The sequence below is a fragment of the Taudactylus pleione genome, unplaced genomic scaffold (assembly GCF_031769625.1).
Source record: "Taudactylus pleione unplaced genomic scaffold, aTauple2 ptg000395l, whole genome shotgun sequence".
In the NCBI taxonomy this organism is placed as follows: domain Eukaryota; kingdom Metazoa; phylum Chordata; class Amphibia; order Anura; family Myobatrachidae; genus Taudactylus; species Taudactylus pleione.
Window position 1 is genome coordinate 1896971 of NW_028284796.1, and position 17266 is coordinate 1914236.

Consider the following 17266-nt stretch of genomic DNA (forward strand, 5'->3'; position numbering starts at 1 on the left):
ATATACCATAAAATCCCCAGGTTCCAAACATCGGATGATGGAGCATGGACGATTCCACCTGAGTCAAGGCACCGTTGGAATCTGATTCAGGGATTTGAGACAGAGTATAGGCAAAGGAGGACCAGTCGGTCACCGCCCCAAAAAGAAAGTAGAACAACCAGTCCCTCACTGAGATAGTGAGGTTGGCCGAAATAGCTCTGCTTACCACAAAGACTGTATAGCTTTCTGGGATTGTAAGGCCCTGATCAGTTCTGAAGAAGGGCCCGTGTACCAATGCCTGTGAGGAGGCTGCATGAGCAATGAGAGGCCGTTGAGAATCAGTACCTCACTCTGGAAATTCCCCAGATGTAGACCTGTCCCGTCAGGCTGAGGGTATATCCTCAGGTGTAGAAACAGGGTCGTCCGGAAGTCCAGGACTGCTCGGTACTGGATATGGTGGCCCCCGTGGAGGCCGACAGCCTAGGAAAAAACAGGCCTTTAGGCTGACCCTGAGGACAAAAAGACTTAACAGAGTTAGTCCGAATGTAGTGGGAGTAGCTAAAGACGGTATCTCCCCATTAGTGATACTGCCAATGATGCAACGATCTTGTCAAGGTCAGGACCAAACAAGAACTTCCCCCTGGAAGGAGTGTGCACCTCTGCTTTCCCATAACGCAGCCATAGGGTACTGCGGCGGATACAGATGCCGCCGAAACCCTGAAAGTTAGAAGACCGGCATCCCATGAGGTAATCCCACATATGACCACTGCATATTTTGTGAGCGGCAAAAAGATATTTGAACATCAGACGTGTTGGAGGGGAAAAACGTCACAAAAGCATCACCATGCGATGGCCATGGTAGGACGGGCAACAGGCCCTGAAAACGAGTACATTGATTTCAGGCAAAGTTACCACCTACGGATCCGTAAAATCCGTCCAGGCCGGGATGGGAGGCGTATTAATGCCTGTAACCCGATGATTAACATACAAATCCATCCCAGAAGGGGATTTCCATTACTTGTGAGGACCCTCAGGGAATGGGAAACAGGAGGCCTTTGTGACTCCTCGTATCTGGGGACAGCCAGACTCCCGCTATGAGATCCACCCGCTGGGCAGAAAACGGGAGATGTATGATACAGGTGCAGGATCGACATTCTCTATATCCAGAATGAGCCTGGCTACCAGCCCCAAAGCAGGGATAATAATACTTGAGATCGGCTCCCCCCCATGTGAGAGGGAAAGAGCCGAATATACCATCCAGTTCACGGCAGAGCCACTGGTCAGTAACCACAGGGCGTATATCACGCCAATTAGTATTTCGTATAAAACGACATCCACCAGGGTGGCCGTTGTGGTAATCCCTGCAAGGGGAATGACAGACCGATGTGGTATCGGAGGTAATTCATGTACTGTGAAAAACCCCGGCAGGGAGCGATAGTCTGTGACACAGGGGTAAATTGCAAGAAATTGCGAGATACCCCGAGTTCAAAAGGGCAGTATGGTGAAGTAACTCCAAGCGAGTGACGACAATGGGGCCCGCCCGGCGATCCTCAAAGGAGAGGATCCTGAGAAACAACGCCCTTTAAGGGGGTCGTGCAAGGGGCCCGGCACCAGATGGTGCCGCATACGTAAACCTTTCTGAGTTAAAATCCTCCGCACTAATTCCTGCAGGCTATGACTTGCAGGATAGCAATAATGGGTGCAGTATCGTGTGCAATCTCCTGGTCAGATATATCTGACTATCTTGACGGAAATATTAAGCAGCGCCATACCGGTCCTGACTGACGCTAAGATTAGCTGCAGGAACCCATTATCAGCGTACGCAACTCACAGTTCCATCTAAAATATGGCAACGTGCAGCACGCAACAGTATGTGACAAACCTCACAGATATTAACAAATATATATATGTGAGGTCTCAGAACCACCCCAGGTACACCTGTATTAGGGCAGATAAAGAAAAGGGATAGATATACACTGACAGGTGAGAGAAAAAGCAGACAGTCAGCACTAGCATAAGTCACATACAATGCAGAAAAATATATATACATACATAAGCATGACATATAATATACTGCACAATGTCGCTACATTCAACTGCCCAGATTCAGTGTCTGGGAAGGCTATAGCGCTGTGTACACTCACCCAAAATGGCCAGGTACGCAGGGGGACTGGGCTCACTGACATCCTAAGAGTTCTGCAGCACCACAGAGAGAAAATGGCCGCTGGAGACCTCAGAAGAAGCGTGGCCCGCGGAGGAAGCAGCTCAGCGACGCCAGACTGTATTATTGAAAGGCGCGCTGAGCTGAGGGGAGGAGCCGCTAGACAGGGAAGGCTTCCTCCCCTGGCTAGCAATTAACCCCCCGGGATGCCGGCTCCCGCTGCCGCTATAATCCCTGGTGGGCTGTGGACACGCGGGGTATGCCTCCATGGAGGGGGAGCCCGCCGCCACCGCTAGCGCCTCCGGTCTGTCCCCAGAGACCGGAGGCATAAGGCTGCATGTACACGCGGGTCACCGCAAGCGGTGACCACGCGACTTACCTGTCCCCGTCGATCCGGCAGCAGCCCAGGGATTCCTCCAGAGCCCGGCTAGTACAGACTCTGGGGTCCCACTGCGATCCCCAGATCTGTACTGGCGTCGCAGCGCCGGCGGGGTGTAGGAGCGGCAGCTCAGACGTCCATTGGACAGTCTGATGCTGCCGCTCTGAAGAGTAGTAAAAAAATAATAAAACAAAACTCTTTTAAGCTTAGAGGCTGCTAAGCAGCCCCCCTGCAGTAACGGTGACCCGACTCCGGCCGGGCACCAACTTAAACTGAGGTGCCTCTGGCTGGGGGGCGGGGTTATAGGGAGAGTGGACCCAAGTGCATCCTGGGAGCTAAAAGCTTTAACTGCGTGGTGCCCGGATTTGGTTCCCAACCTATACCCCAAGGTCAACCCTGTGGACCCCCTATGGACCCTGAAGTAGAAATATAGGTACAGTGGAGCCCTTATATTAAGGCTGAATCATTAAATAAAAAATAGCGTTCCGCCATTATAGTGAAAGGGGGGGGGCACGGCATCTGAAGGGCTACAAATCAATAGGTCTGCATTATACGTTGAGAAGCAGATTGGTTCTGCGCCTATCATCCAGTATGTCTCTAAGGGACAACCCTTAATTGCTTTGGCCTCCACAGAGGTCTGCAACTTATCGCAGTTGCTGTTTTGAATTTCTTTATTTAGCCTTCCTTTCTTCCCTTTATCAGGTATGCATTTATTTGCTGCTGTTAATTCCAGAAAGAACAAGGGGGACCAGGATGGGAATATCGGCAATGCTGCATATGTCTACAGTAGAGATTAAGCCCTCATCACCACAAAGGGTACACCTGAACCAACAACTGATGCTGTAGAAAAAAAGAGGATTCCCTGGATTGGAGGGGGTGACTGGAGGGTGTGCAGAAACACCTCCCTGGCTCACTGTCCAGGACAGCTCAGACAATCCTTACTACTTCAAAATAATTATAGTAATTAAAACAAATATTTTTAAATCTGCAAAGGCAGAAAGCAATGCACCCAACTTCTATGCAGGGCAACATAAAAACTGAGGAGGAGCAAGTCAGGTTCTCTCTAGTGCTTTGCTTCCATAGGTAAAATATAGCTCACTGTGTCCCCCTACTGCAGCAGGAAAAGTGGTACTGTATTATTAAATGAATAAAATATTTGACAGTGCTTGTATTTTTATTAACTACAAATACTTTAACTAATAAAAATATTAAAAAAACAATATGCTCTTAACTTAAAACCAAAAGTAATACATAAATATCAGGATTTTAACCAAGCTCTGTATGTCTGGGGATAATACAAAACCTAGAAGCAAACCAACTCCCTGGGAACACATCTGCAGTAAAGTGTGACCATTTTCCCAGCCAGCTATGGGACAAGCTACATTAAGCAGGCAACAAATATCCAACACAGTGAAAGTCACAAATATTGTTTTCACTTGAATATAACAGAAAAATACAGAAAAAATTCTGTGATTATAAGGGGCAACTACAGAAGCATATGTACTAACCTGCATAAACTACATGTGGATATGTTTAGAAGTGTACATAGTGGAAGTAAATAGTGAGAAGAAATACAATATATCATTTAGGTATGTATGTAAAATAAATCTATATATATGTATCCAACACCACTGATGAGAAAACATTGCTAAGTTTCGTTAATTACCTTCTCAAAATCGTCCTTATTTTTTGGTGGTGGTAACATGGGAGCATTGGGGTTCTTGAGACGCTCTCTTGGCTGAGCATTAAAAGGTAGACCAGATGGAGGGGGTGGCAAGGTGTGCTCCATCATAGACGGGGGAATATATATTGGGTGTGGAGGGATAGGTACCCGCTTTTCCCCACCCTAGCTTCATTTCAAAAGACATAACCATTTTTCCTGTAATAAAAATGAAAGGATTTTTTTTTATTTTTTTATTATCCAAAACAATTCAGCATTAGTCTAAAAATTTCCTAACGTTAGGTTTTCCAACATTGACGGGACCTCTCCCATGGCGCTTTTACCATTTGCGTACTGTAGCAATTCCCTTGTACTAGGTAGTTTCATAAATACTATTGGAAAGCCAAATGACAGGAGGTATTTGAAGCTCTGGTTGGATGTACAATCTGATCCGTACAGTGTCTCCCCCCCCCCCCCCCCTACAGGACTAGGATCAGCCAGTGCTTCACATTGCTTCTTTCTTACGATTCTCTGAAAGCGCTCGTCAAGCTATCAATCCCCATTACAAGTAAACAGCTTCACTGTATAATGGTAAGACAGTCAAAAGGGAGGAACCACCACTGATGGCATTAATATGATGTAAGAGTTTGCGTAAACCTAATAAATTAATGTATACCAATAAACAGGCTATAGCTCTATATCTTTTTATGGTGGTTAAAGTTCAGTAAAGTGCTGTAGCAGAACATGATGATCAAACTGGAATTTGGTAATTACTAGGGATGTGCAGGCTCGGTTTTACTCGGTTCTTATCGCCACTTTACCGCAAATTCGGATTTATTATATTGGCTATCCAAAACACATGATAGGCGATAGCCAATAAAATGCTGTTTAAAGATCCGAGTAAATCCGAGTAAAACCGAACCCGCTCACCCCTAGTCATTACTAGTAAAACTAATTTCTCAGATTCCATGGGGACACTGGAGTTATGCTGAGGTATAGTTGGTATGGAGCCTTGCAATTTAAATCTTTAGATGATTTGAAAATGGTTCCTCCCCGTCTATACCCCACCAGACTTCAGCTAAGTTTAATCAGGCCCAAGCAGAGACGTAGAGAAGAAGACAACACAAACCGAGGGGAGGAAATTTGCAACAAAGTGACTAAACACGTCACAGGAACCAGATAACAGAATCACACAAAGAACATGCAACTAACATAACAGCGCAGGGAGGGCGTCCAGTGTAGCGGATAAATGTATTTTACTGGTAAGTACCAAAATCCTGTTTTCTCCTTCATCCACTGGGGAACACTAGAGTTACAGTGGGGAAGTCTTATAGCAGTCCTCACGGACAGGAAGGTGCTGAAGAGCCCTATAGCACCCTGCATCCAAAACTGGCCTCCAAAGACACAAACATGTCGAATTGATAAAAGATTACAAGGGAATGCACAGAGGACCAGATAGCAGCTCAACACAGCTGATCAACAGAGGCCCTGTGATGCACAGCCCAGGAGGCTCCTATGATCCTATTGGATTGAGCCAAAATCATGGGAGGCACCTGCCGATCTTGACCAATATAGGCCTGAAGATGACCGCTCGCAACCACCGAGAAATTGTTTGCTTCAAAGCAGGCCATCTTCGCTTGTGATAGTCATACATCACAAACAAGACGTCAGTCTTTAATAAGGAAGAGATACAAGAAATACACACTCATAAGACTCTAAACCCATCCAAAGAAGAAATATCTGAGGAATCTGCACTAGGAAACACTGGAACACTATAGGCTGGTTGATGTGAAATTTGGAAAATATTTAGGCAAAAAAAAGACAGCTTGGCCAACATGGAACACTACATAGAAAGAGCAGCAAGAAAGGGCTCAGAGTTTGTAAACCCTCCTGGCCGCGGCTATTGCCAGAAGGAAAGCAGTTTTCCCAAGAGAGATTTCAGTTTCATCGCCTTGATTACAGAAACAAAAATCAAGGTTTAAGTCCCAAGGAGACATGGGAGTATTTAACGGCAGCTGAAGATGAATGACTTCCTGCAGAAAAGTATGCAGCTCAGGTATCAAGCCCAAACAATGCTGAAAGAATACCAATATGGCTAAAGCATAGCTTTTAAGGGAGCCCAAGCGGAGACTCCCAATCCAACCCTGCAGGAGAAGGCAGAAGAGAAGAGGAAGGATGGAACTCACGCAGCTCAAACCAAACAACGGAAGCCAGCCTAATACGATGAGAATGTGCAACTGAAATCTGCATAGTGGCACTGACCCTTTCTGGGATACCCTTAGTCTTTGAAATAAGAGGCATCAACAGCCACAACATTTAAGAAGCCTAGGCAAGGCTGGGTGTGCAAAGAGTCTTTGTTGAAGGCAGTCTGACTGAAGTGGAAGTGGCCAGGAGTCGTCCCTTAGAAGCTGTAAAAATGACACCGTACCAAGACAGACGCGGCCAATCCGGATCCACAAAGATTACAGAAGTTCGTTGCCACTTGCTACGATTTAAAACATGGGCAGAAGCGGAACTGAAGGGAAGATGTAGACCAGACGAAACCACCACGGAATTGATAGAGCGTCTGCTGCCAACGCTCTCGGATCACTTGTCCGGGAGCAAAAAAGAGAAGCCTTGTGGTTGAGCAGAGACGCCATGAGATCGAGATCTGATAGACCCCATCAGGTTACCAGATCCTTAAAGACGGAGATAATTTGCTTCCCAAATTTCAACCCCGGGAAGAAATACGGCCACTATGGCTGGTATGGGGTACTCTACCCACTTAAGAATGTGGGCCGCTTCCTTCATCGCAAAGAGGCTTCTGTATCACCCCGGCAATTGATGTATGCTGTGGCATTGTCCGAATTAACCTTCACCGGACACCCCTGAAGAAGAGGGCGAGCCTCCAACGTGTTGAAAAAAGTCCCGAAACTCCAAAAGGTTGACTGTCAATAAAGCAAACTGATGGGACCAAAGGCCCTGAAATTGATGCTGTAGAACACTGCACCCCAGCACGAGAATGGCATCATTGGTTACTAATGTCCAATCTCAGATCACGAAGGGGAGACCGGCATTGGAGTGGTTGGAATTTAGCCACCAAAGGAGGGAATGTGTGCCCGAGGGGAGAGTTGAATGATAGGCGAAGGTGACATTTCATTGGGACAGTAGCTTCAACTGAACCTCCCTGGAGTGAAACCTGCCAAACTAAAAAGCTGGAAGAAATAATTTTTCCCAAGAGGATCCTACTCAAATGAATGAATACTGACCTCTTCTTGAGAATTAACTTCATCATGGGCTGAAGATTGCTGCAATCTTCATGGACTGGATTGCTTGAATCTGGTCTTGAGGAAGAAATATCCTCTGCAAGGATGTGTCAAACAACATGCCCATAAACAAAAGTCTTTAGAACGGAGAGAGATTGGATTTTTTGAAGTTCACAATCCCCCAGGTGGGATATAATAGTGTGATGCGTCAAAATTTAGATTGTCCCTCGATGGAGCTTTGATAAGGAGGTTGTTGAGGTGAGGGACGATCGTTACCCGAGAGATAAAAGATGAGCCACTATTATCGCCATCATTTTCCCAAATTCCCCAATGTAGAAGAGAGGCCAAATGAAAGGGCTTTGAACTGAAAACGGGGAGTACATCGGTGAAAATCAAAATAGAGTCTAATGAGGTTGCTAGAGAATGTGTAGATACGCATCCCGAATATACAGAGATAGTGAAGGGACTCCATTTTGAATGATTTGAACTGCAAACAAACATTTAGAGATTTAGCATTCAAAAAAGGCCTAACTAAGCTTAGGAACTTCAAAGAGGTTCGAATAAAACCCCTGAGACCTCAGTTTCTGTGGAACAGGAATGACCAGCTCTTTCGTTGTCTGTCTTAAAGCCGACCGCTGAGGGGAGGCCAGAGGACTGGCTGTAAAAAAACGCAGGGGGGGGGGGGAAGGCCAGAAATTCTTATTTGTAGCCTTCCGAATGAGGTTTCACATACAAGAATTGGAACAAGTCTAACCAAATGCTCTAAAAATGGAGAGCGCTCACTATAGGATCCCCTATGTGGCTGCGTATGCGGTTGTTTTTTCAGTACTTTTGGCCCATGGGCAACGGGAGGCACAGGACTAGGGACCTGGAGATCTTCCACCTGTGGGAGGAGGGGGGTACCCCCTGGTCCCTCTAACCTGAAGGGAGGTCCAAAAGAAGCGAAAGGAAGGAAACAATATGCTTGGGAGCTGAAGCAGAGAAGGGTACGAAGGAACTCTTACCTCCTGTAGCTAAAGCAATTATTTTATCTAACTCTGGTTCAAATAGAAGTTCTCCAGAAAATGAAAGAGCCTCAATTGAATGTCTTGATTCGGCAGGCCAGGTCCTCAACCATAGCACTCCGCATGCAACAATAGCTGAAGCAGAATTTTTGGAATAATCGTGGCCTGCATCTAGTGCAGCCTCCCTAAAATAAATTGCTGATTTCATGATGTGTTCCACCAGGGAAATGAGATGAGCCCTAGGAATATTTGAGCGAAGGCCATTTGCCAATAGCTCTGCCCAATTTTCTATGGCCTTATTACACAGACGGACATCAGAATGGGTTTCAGGAAAATACCAGCAAAGTAAATTGATTTGAGCGTAGGCTCCAGTTTACAATCTAATCCGTACCGGAGTGAAGTGGATCCAGGAATCAGAATAGTAATCTTTTTGGATAATCCTGTCACTGAAGTAAATATTATGGGAGATTAGACCTGTCCTCAGATGGTAAAGTGTACAAAAAATAATCTCCTGGATATTCGGAACTTCCGATCCAGGCGCTTCCAAGCTGCCGTCGGTAATTAGTCAAGCTGTTGAGAGGAGGGGAAAGTTACGACTGTGTATCCTCATTTTCTTAAACCTCCTGAGGTGTCAGGACTAGATGTTTAAGACTTGGCGTACTGCCTTGCTTAAGGCTTCAACACCTTGTGTGTCCTCAGAGTCATCCTCTGGGAGCGAGAAAATTTCCAGGTGCGAATCCTCCAAAGGATCCATTTCTTCCTCCTGCGATGATCCTATCAAAGTTATAGTCTTACCACGAAGGCAGAACAGTAGCAAGCAGACACTTAAGTGAAGCAGTCCTCCCGTTTGATTCCTCTAGCATTCTTTCCAATGAGGTGGAGACTTGTAGCACCCCCGGACTTAGCGGGCTAACCCTTGAGTTGAAGGAGACTCCACTGTCTGAGAAGGGTGGGGAAGAGCTTGACTAGGAACAGTCACTCCAAAGGATCACCAGAGTCACCGGCCAGGGAAGGCACCACAGGACCGCCTACCAAAACAGTCAGGGAAGGGCTCCACCTAGTAGAGGTCACTAGGTGCTGCGACAACTCAGACTTTGCTCCTGCCAGAGCTGCCACCTAAGCCGACATGTCAACCGGTAGGGGCACACCCGCAGGCCCAGACACAGGCTGAACCTCCGTCTCACAGAGTCCAACCGTGCATGAAAAAATATTTTTGACTTTAGTAAAAGCAATGACCTGTACAGGTCCTTTCTTTTCTGGGGGAGCTGCCGCAGAGTTGCCCTTCCCAGACATGTTGCGAAAGGGGAGGAGGGACCAATAGGATATGTCAGTCAAATAGAATCACACAGCAAGTTTAGGAATTGGTAGACACAATAGTGAAGCAATGACACACAGAATGACAGAAGTGCACTGAAAGAGCAGCTAATAACCTGTTCTTAGACACTAAAATTTAGCGTACTGAATAGGATTTAATTAACAATAAGTTTAAAACCAGCAGAAGTTATATAGTAAAAACTATCTTGCTGAACAGGTCCTATGCTGTCTCTACAATGCATAATGTACAACAATCCCCACCAGTGTAACTCCCAGAAACCCACAGAGTATGATAGAGAAGGAGAAGAGGCTAGCTGAAGAATTGCAGAGGAGAAGCTCTGGTGCTGTGAACTGCTTCACCGTGACTCTGCTGCTGCTGAAAGATGGCTGGCAGTCTGCATGCAGATGCGTGCTCAGGGGGAGAAGGTTGGACTAACTCACTCCCCCATGGGCTGGCCGGCAGGCTGGTAACCAATGGGAGCGCTCCTGGTGCAGAGGAAGTCTGCCCGGGCAGCCTCTTAGCTAGGGCAACCATTGGCAGATGCTAACGTTAAGCCCCACCAACCAGCCGTTCTCTTTGTATTTCCATTTGTCGCTACAGTTTAAATGGAGTGTCTTTTCAACTTGCGGCTCTATGACTATCATTCCCAACACTGTTAAGGCATATGTTGAGTACAGCATATGTTGAGTAAAGCTATATGAGATGCTACAGAGTTAGCCGCTAACACCCAAGTTAGCCGCTAACACCCTAAAAAGGCTGGACGTGCACCGCGACTTTTACAGGAAGGTCCGTTCTCTGCTAGCCAGTTAACAGGTCCTACTTACCACCGCCGGAACTCTCAGGTGCGTAGTGGAGGCACAATGTCTGGGGACATTGCACTCAGGTACCTGGACACCAACCTGCACCGGCCGTGGCAGGTCCCTAGGTGCAGGCAGACTACACAGTGATATGCTGCTCAGTCGCCTACAAATGATAGGCTCCAACGTGCACTTAAACTAAAGTTAAGTAAGGTGGGGTATAGAGGGGGAGGAGCCATGTTCAAATCAACTAAAGATTTAAATTGCCAGGCTCCATACACCACCAACTATACCCCATCTTAACTCCAGTGCCCCCAGTGGATGAAGGAGAAAACTTGATTTCCTTAAGAATTTTTGGAATAACCTTGTCAGGCTTCACACAAACACATTGGGGTCAATCCAATCAGGCGTGTATTGCTAGGTGCAAGTTGCTATTTTTACTTCGAATTCGCATAGCAAATTCATTTTGCAATCCAATTAACAACTCGCACTGAATCAGTCAGACTGATTCTCACCTCCCTGAGGGTGAGAGATGGAAAGGAAAATCTTTATTTTAAAAGGTTAAAATGTCAGGACACTGTGCTGTACCCCGTGGACACCCCCCCTAATGACTAATTAGGCAATTGAAGTTTCCAATTAGCTATAATAATTAAAATGCCATTTTTTGAGGTTAAATAATAGTCCTCAAATTATCCCAAAACCAACTTTTTCGTTAGTTTAGGCACCCCAAATTTAATTACCATAATAATTTGTTAGTTGAAAAATTGTTTCATTTTTTTTTTTTTTTTAATTTTTCAAGGTGTCCTCAAAGTACCCCAAAATCACCTTTTTCCTTTTTTTTTGCATTTTTCATTTAATTTGTTTGAGATTAAACGAAAAAAAATAATCATTTTCTTGCATTTAAAAAACACACAAATCAGCCATTTAACACCATTTAAAAACCTACAGTACCTTCCTAATGCCCACAAACAGCCTTCTATACGGTCCTGCTAACGTAATTATCCATTTTGCGGGGTCCAGGATGGTGTCTCCACATTTTCATGCATTTCTCTCAAATCTCATTTGGCAGTCAATTTGCCCCCTTCCGCTGCGAGTAGTGCGAATAGGCATTTTTAATTGGATTGGAGAATTCTCGGGAGCAGGCTTCGATGCAAAGTCTGCGAGTTTCAAGAAACAAACTCGCTACTAACAATTCACACCTAATTGGATTGACCCCATTAATTGGTAACAGTATTTAATAAAAAGAAAACAAATTATTGTTCAAGTAAATGATCCACTGTAACATGGGTGCACTTAAAACATCTTTCAAAAAAAAAAAAAATGAGTTATGGTATAACATACCTTTGTTAACTTTTTCTTCGAGGTCCATAGGGTCCACAGGAATTACCTTGGGCTATGTGGTTGGAGTGATCCAGGCACAAAACAGTTACAAGCTTTAGCTCCCAGGATGTACTGGGTCCTCCTCCATATATACTCCGCCCCTGGCTACAGGCACTTACTTTGTTACCAAGCCCAAGGCAGGAGAAGGAAAGACAATTGTACACCAGAAACACTCTAAAAGGAGGGAATCATTGAAATACAAAAGAAAAAAGAACCCTAACACAGGTGCGTTAAGGTGGGTGCCCTGTGGACCTCGAAGAAAAAAAAAAAGAGAGTTAACAAAGGTATGTTATACAATAACATTTCTTCTTCAGGTTCCATAGGGTCCACAGGAATTACCTTGGGGATGTCCCAAAGCAGTTCACTTAAGAGTGGGGACGCTCCTGTTTAGCAGTAAGAAGAATCCGGCACCCAAAGGAAGCATCCTGAGAGGCAAAAGTATCAAAGGCGTAAAATTTGAGAAATGTGTTGACTGAAGACCACATGACTGCCTTGCACAATTGTTCAACAGAGGCACCACGATGGTCTCACAGATAGAGCAGAATGTGCTGCCACTGTGTTTGGAACAGAGAGATCAGCTTGTGTGTAATCGTCATACGAAGCCATCTAGCCAGAGTTTGGTTAGCTGGTCAGCCTCGCTTATGACAGCCATACAACACAAAAAGTATCTGATTTACTAAAGGTGTTGGAACAATCCACGTAGATATGTAGGGCATGCACAACATCCAGAGAAGCTTCACCTACAGAGAGGTCTGAAGAATGGAACCACTATTTCTTCATTTACATGAAAGTGGGATACTACCATAGGAAGGTAACCCACCCTGGTACGAAGAAAAGCTCTATCCTGATGAAAAATCAAAAAGGGAGAGCGACAAGAAAGCGCTGCCAAATCAGAAACCCTGTGGGCAGAGGAGATAGCAAGAAGAAAAACTGTCTTTGCTGTCAACCACCTAAGGTCTACTGATTTCAGGGGTTCCAACGGGGTGCCTGTAGAGCCCTGAGAACCAAAAACAAATCCTACGGAGCTAAGGGAGACTGAACCCTCAGAGCACCCTAAAAAAATGTCCTAACATCAGGCAGCGGGGCGATCCTTCCCTGAAACCAGAGTGCAGATGCCTGAACTCTCTCAGGGTGGCCAGGCAGGGCCTCTATCTAACCCAGCCTGGAGAAAAGCAAGCACTCGCGAGACCCTAAAAAAACTTCAGGATCATATTTTCTATGACTACACCATTGAAAATACGAGTGCCAAACCCTGTAAAGGATGCGGGCAGAGGAAGGCTTCCATTCCCTAAATATCGCCTGAATTACAGAAATCGTAAAACCCTTGGCTCTTAAGATGGAAGATTCAAGAGCCACGCCGTCAAAGATAGCCAGGGAAGGTCCGGATGCAGGCAGGAACCTTGTGTTAACAGGTCCGGCCTTAGAGGAAGAGGTCATGGAGTGTCTATGGAGAAACTCTGAAGGCCGGTGAACCAATGGCGTCTGGGCCAAGCCGGGGCTATCAGTATTACTGTTCCGCCCTCCTGCTTGAATTTCCTGATGACCCTTGGGAGGAGGGAGATCGGAGGAAAAAGATACACTAGCTTGAAGACCCACTTCACTGCTAGAGTGTCCACAAAATCAGCTGCGTGATCTCTGGTTCTGGACCCGTACCTGGGGACCTTGTGGTTGTGGCCTGAGGCCAACCTCTTGACCACTAGGATCTGAAAGAAATATGTAAGAGCCCATTCCCCGATGTGTATATCCTGACGACTTAGGAAGTCCGCTTCCCAGTTGAGGACTCCTGGTATGAATACTGCCAAGATAGCTGGAAGATGACATTCTGCCCAGACCAGAATGTTTGTCACTTTCGCCATGGCAGCCAGACTTCGCGTGCCAAATTCCACCATGTCGAAGGTGGACACCATGGACCAGAGAACCTGCATCGCTGAGTGGATAGACACCATCTGATTGCGGAGAAATCTGCGAACCCGCAATTGACGGGCCACAATCTTGTCTCCTGGCAGAAATATCCTTTGTGCCAGAGACTCCAGGAGTGCACCTAAATGCACCATCTGCTGTACTGGAGAAAGTGATGATTTTTTTCCAATTTATGTTCCAGCCGTTTCTGTGTAGACGGGCAATCGTCAGTCTGAGATGATGCTGTAATACCTCTGGAGACTCTGCCAATATCAGGAGGTAATCCAAGTATGGCAGTATTCTGACTCCCTGACGCCTGTGGTAGGCAGTCATTACTGCCATTAACTTGGTAAAGACCCGCGGAGCTGTTGACAAACTAAAAAGGCAGCGCCTGAAATTGGCACATGCAGATAAGCATCCTGGATGTCCAAGAACACCATAAAATCTCCCGGTTCCATTGCCAGAACAATTGACCAAAGAGTTTCCATACGGAACTTGGGCAGCAGGATAAATCTGTTGAGACTTTGCAAATTCAGAATAGGCCGGTGGGACCCATTGGGCTTCTGGATCAAAAATAAATTGAAATAATAACCCTTTCTTTGTTGATGCAACGGAACCGGGATTATTTCCCCTGAATCCAGCAGGAAATGAATGGCCTGCTGGAGGGCTAAGGCCTTTGCAGACTCTCAGGGAGGAGGAGTTGTGCAAAAAAAAAAAAAAACTGTGGGGGAGTTTTCCAGATAGTAAGGGCGTACCCTCGAGAGACCACTTCCCGGACCCAGGCATCTGTTGTGTGATGCCAGGTGTCCAAAAAATGAAGAAGTCGGACTCCCATCCTGGGATTCCCCAGGGGGAGGCCTGTCCCATCAGGCCGTGGGTTTATCTTCTGACTTGGAAGCCGGACTCCTTATTGCCCAAGATCTTTTAAATTGCAGTGTCTTACGAGAACTGGGTTGTCTAAAAGGGAAAAACTAGAAATGAAGACTGCCTAAGGTCTAGGGGTAGTCGTTGAAGGTAGTCCAGCTGCTTTGAAAGCTGCCGGTGTAGCTACAATCTTATCCAATTCTGTGCCAAACAGAATACCTCCCGTTAACGACAGGGATTCCAAAGCCTTTTTTGACCTTGCATCTGCTTTCCAGTCCCTTAACCATATGGCTCTGTGAGCAACAACTGAGGCAGCTGATGCCTTAGAAGCCAGAATACCGGCGTCTAATGCCGCCTCTCCCAGATAGGAGGCTGCCTCCTTGATATAGGAGATAAACAGCAGTTGCTCTCTGGAAGCCTCTGGAAGAGTATTTTCCAGTGCCTCTGTCCATTCTTCAGTGGCCTTAGATACCCAGGCCATGGCCGGGCGGGCAACAGTGCCACATGAGCATCCACAGTCGGCGGAACTTCCCATCTAACACATTTGTCATGTGGGAGGGGGTATGAAGCTGTAACCTTCTTTGTAACATGGAATCGTCTATCAGGAGAACTCCATGCTTCCCCCATAAGTTCCGAGAGTTGCTCAGATTTAGGAAACTCAGCCTTAACCACCATCTGGCGCTTGAACACCGGAGCCTTCCTAGGTTCTGGCTCTTCACTATCTGTGTTTAAAATAGTTTTGAACCCCCCTAATCAAGGAGGGAACATCCACTGTTGCCAGATGGTCCTCCTCCCCTGAGAGAGACTCCCGATAGGAGCCCTGTACCACTTCAAATTCATCTGAAAATGCATCAGAATCTAGAGGCTGGACGGACTGATAAAAAGAAGCCGACCGCCATCTGGTTTTAGGTACTAATGGCCTGCCTACTGCAGCATTTGCTGAAATGCAGCAGGGGACGGAGCCATACTCTGGCTTGAGTGGTCATAAACCTCCATCCAGGATGGATGCTTAGGAGGCATGAACATCGCAGGTTGTAGTTGCTGGGGCTACTCCATAGTAGGGGTCGGCGTGGGTGTAGATAAACGGTTCACACCCTGCGCCATAATCTGAGAAAAGGAAGCCCAAGGTGGTTCCTGTCCAGGAGCTGGTAGGCTGGAATGATGTGGTGGCTCCTTATAACAATGACCACACAATCCATCCTGTATGAAATCCTGAGGGGATAAGCCCATCTGACAGGCCATACATGAAACCAGCACAGGAGTTTTAGCCAATTGCTTCTCCCTATCTTTAGACATAATGGTAATGTTATACAATGCAATGTGAGTGCTCACCCCAAAACAACCCACACATCTGTAGCAGAGGGTTACGGGGAGAAATAGCAGCGATAGTTATAACTGACAGTTATTCAGGAATAAAAAAAGGCAGTGTAACACACAGCAGAACTTACATCACTCACATACAATGCAAGAAAAAAAATATATATATATATATATATATATATATATATATATATATATATATATATATATATATATATATATATATATATATATATATATATATATATTAGGCTGCTAGTCAACTACGAAAAGCACAAAAGCTTAGCAGGATGTTGAGCTCTGTATAACATGGCCACCAAAGGAGAGATACAGGGAGACTGCCCAAGCCTCCTGAGATTTGCAGCTACAGTAGAGCACCTGAAAGTGGTCTCTGGGTGTCGAGCATCCTAGATGCGGGAAACCTAGTCTCTGGATCGGCGTCTGGGCTGGGGGAGGGCCTACCTCCACTAGGCTGTATGATCTAGTAGGAGAAGCAGTCGTCCCTGGTTCTCCACAACAGTGGCCTTTGGCAGGTCTCCACTGCCGGAGGTATGGACTGCCACGCTGTTCCCCGCAAGCGGGGAACAACCTTACCAGCATCCTCGTGTCTTGCGGCTGCAGTCCTGGGCCCAGCATCTGGTTGAAACTCTGCTGGCGCCCTCTGAAATCGCCAGTTCCCTCACTGGTGTTGCGGCACCGGCAGATGGAACAGCAGCACAGGCATCAATCCGGATGCCTAGCGCTGCTTACTCAGGTGCACTGATCCTGCACACCAACCAAAAAACTAAGTGCCTATAGCCAGTAGTGGGGTATATATGGAGGAGGACCCAGTGCATCCTGGGAGCTAAAGCTTCTAACTGTTTGGTGCAAGATCACTCCAACCACATACCCCAAGGTAATTCCTGTGGACCCTATGGAACCCAACGAAGAAAAAAAAGATTGTAAACATTAATTACATTTTCTGTCATAATTAGATGGCCACCTCAGAAATCGCTGGGAAATATCAGACTTTACAAGTAGACTATATAACTATTATTGGTATTGCAGAAAGGATGCCTGTGCCAAATAGGAACACACTGTTTGCATCTATTCTTTTCTTCCCGTCACCACTCCAGAAGTGTCGCAGGGGTTATAGAAACAGGTCAGACAGGGCTGGATACGAACATAGAATTTAGAATCCTGCCATGCTATTTAAATTGTGGGGTTGTTCGAAATAATCTAGTGTATTTAGAATAGGTTCAGGATTAGAACAGTGTTAATCCC

At 46.1% G+C, this 17266-nt stretch overlaps 1 protein-coding gene across 2 annotated transcripts in view; it reads right to left on the reverse strand.

The window, feature by feature from the left end:
• Window positions 1–4393, reverse strand: part of U2SURP (U2 snRNP associated SURP domain containing) — a 39967-nt gene extending 35574 nt beyond the window's left edge. Inside the window, exon 1 of one of the 2 annotated variants that reach the window (XM_088446265.1) lies at window positions 4186–4393. In XM_088446265.1, coding sequence (XP_088302391.1) covers window positions 4186–4311 — 126 coding nt within the window. In that variant the 5' untranslated portion in view covers window positions 4312–4393. The remainder of the gene's footprint in view (window positions 1–4185) is intronic. The other variant, XM_088446266.1, reaches the window with a different exon arrangement.
• Between the last annotated feature and the right edge of the window lie 12873 nt (window positions 4394–17266).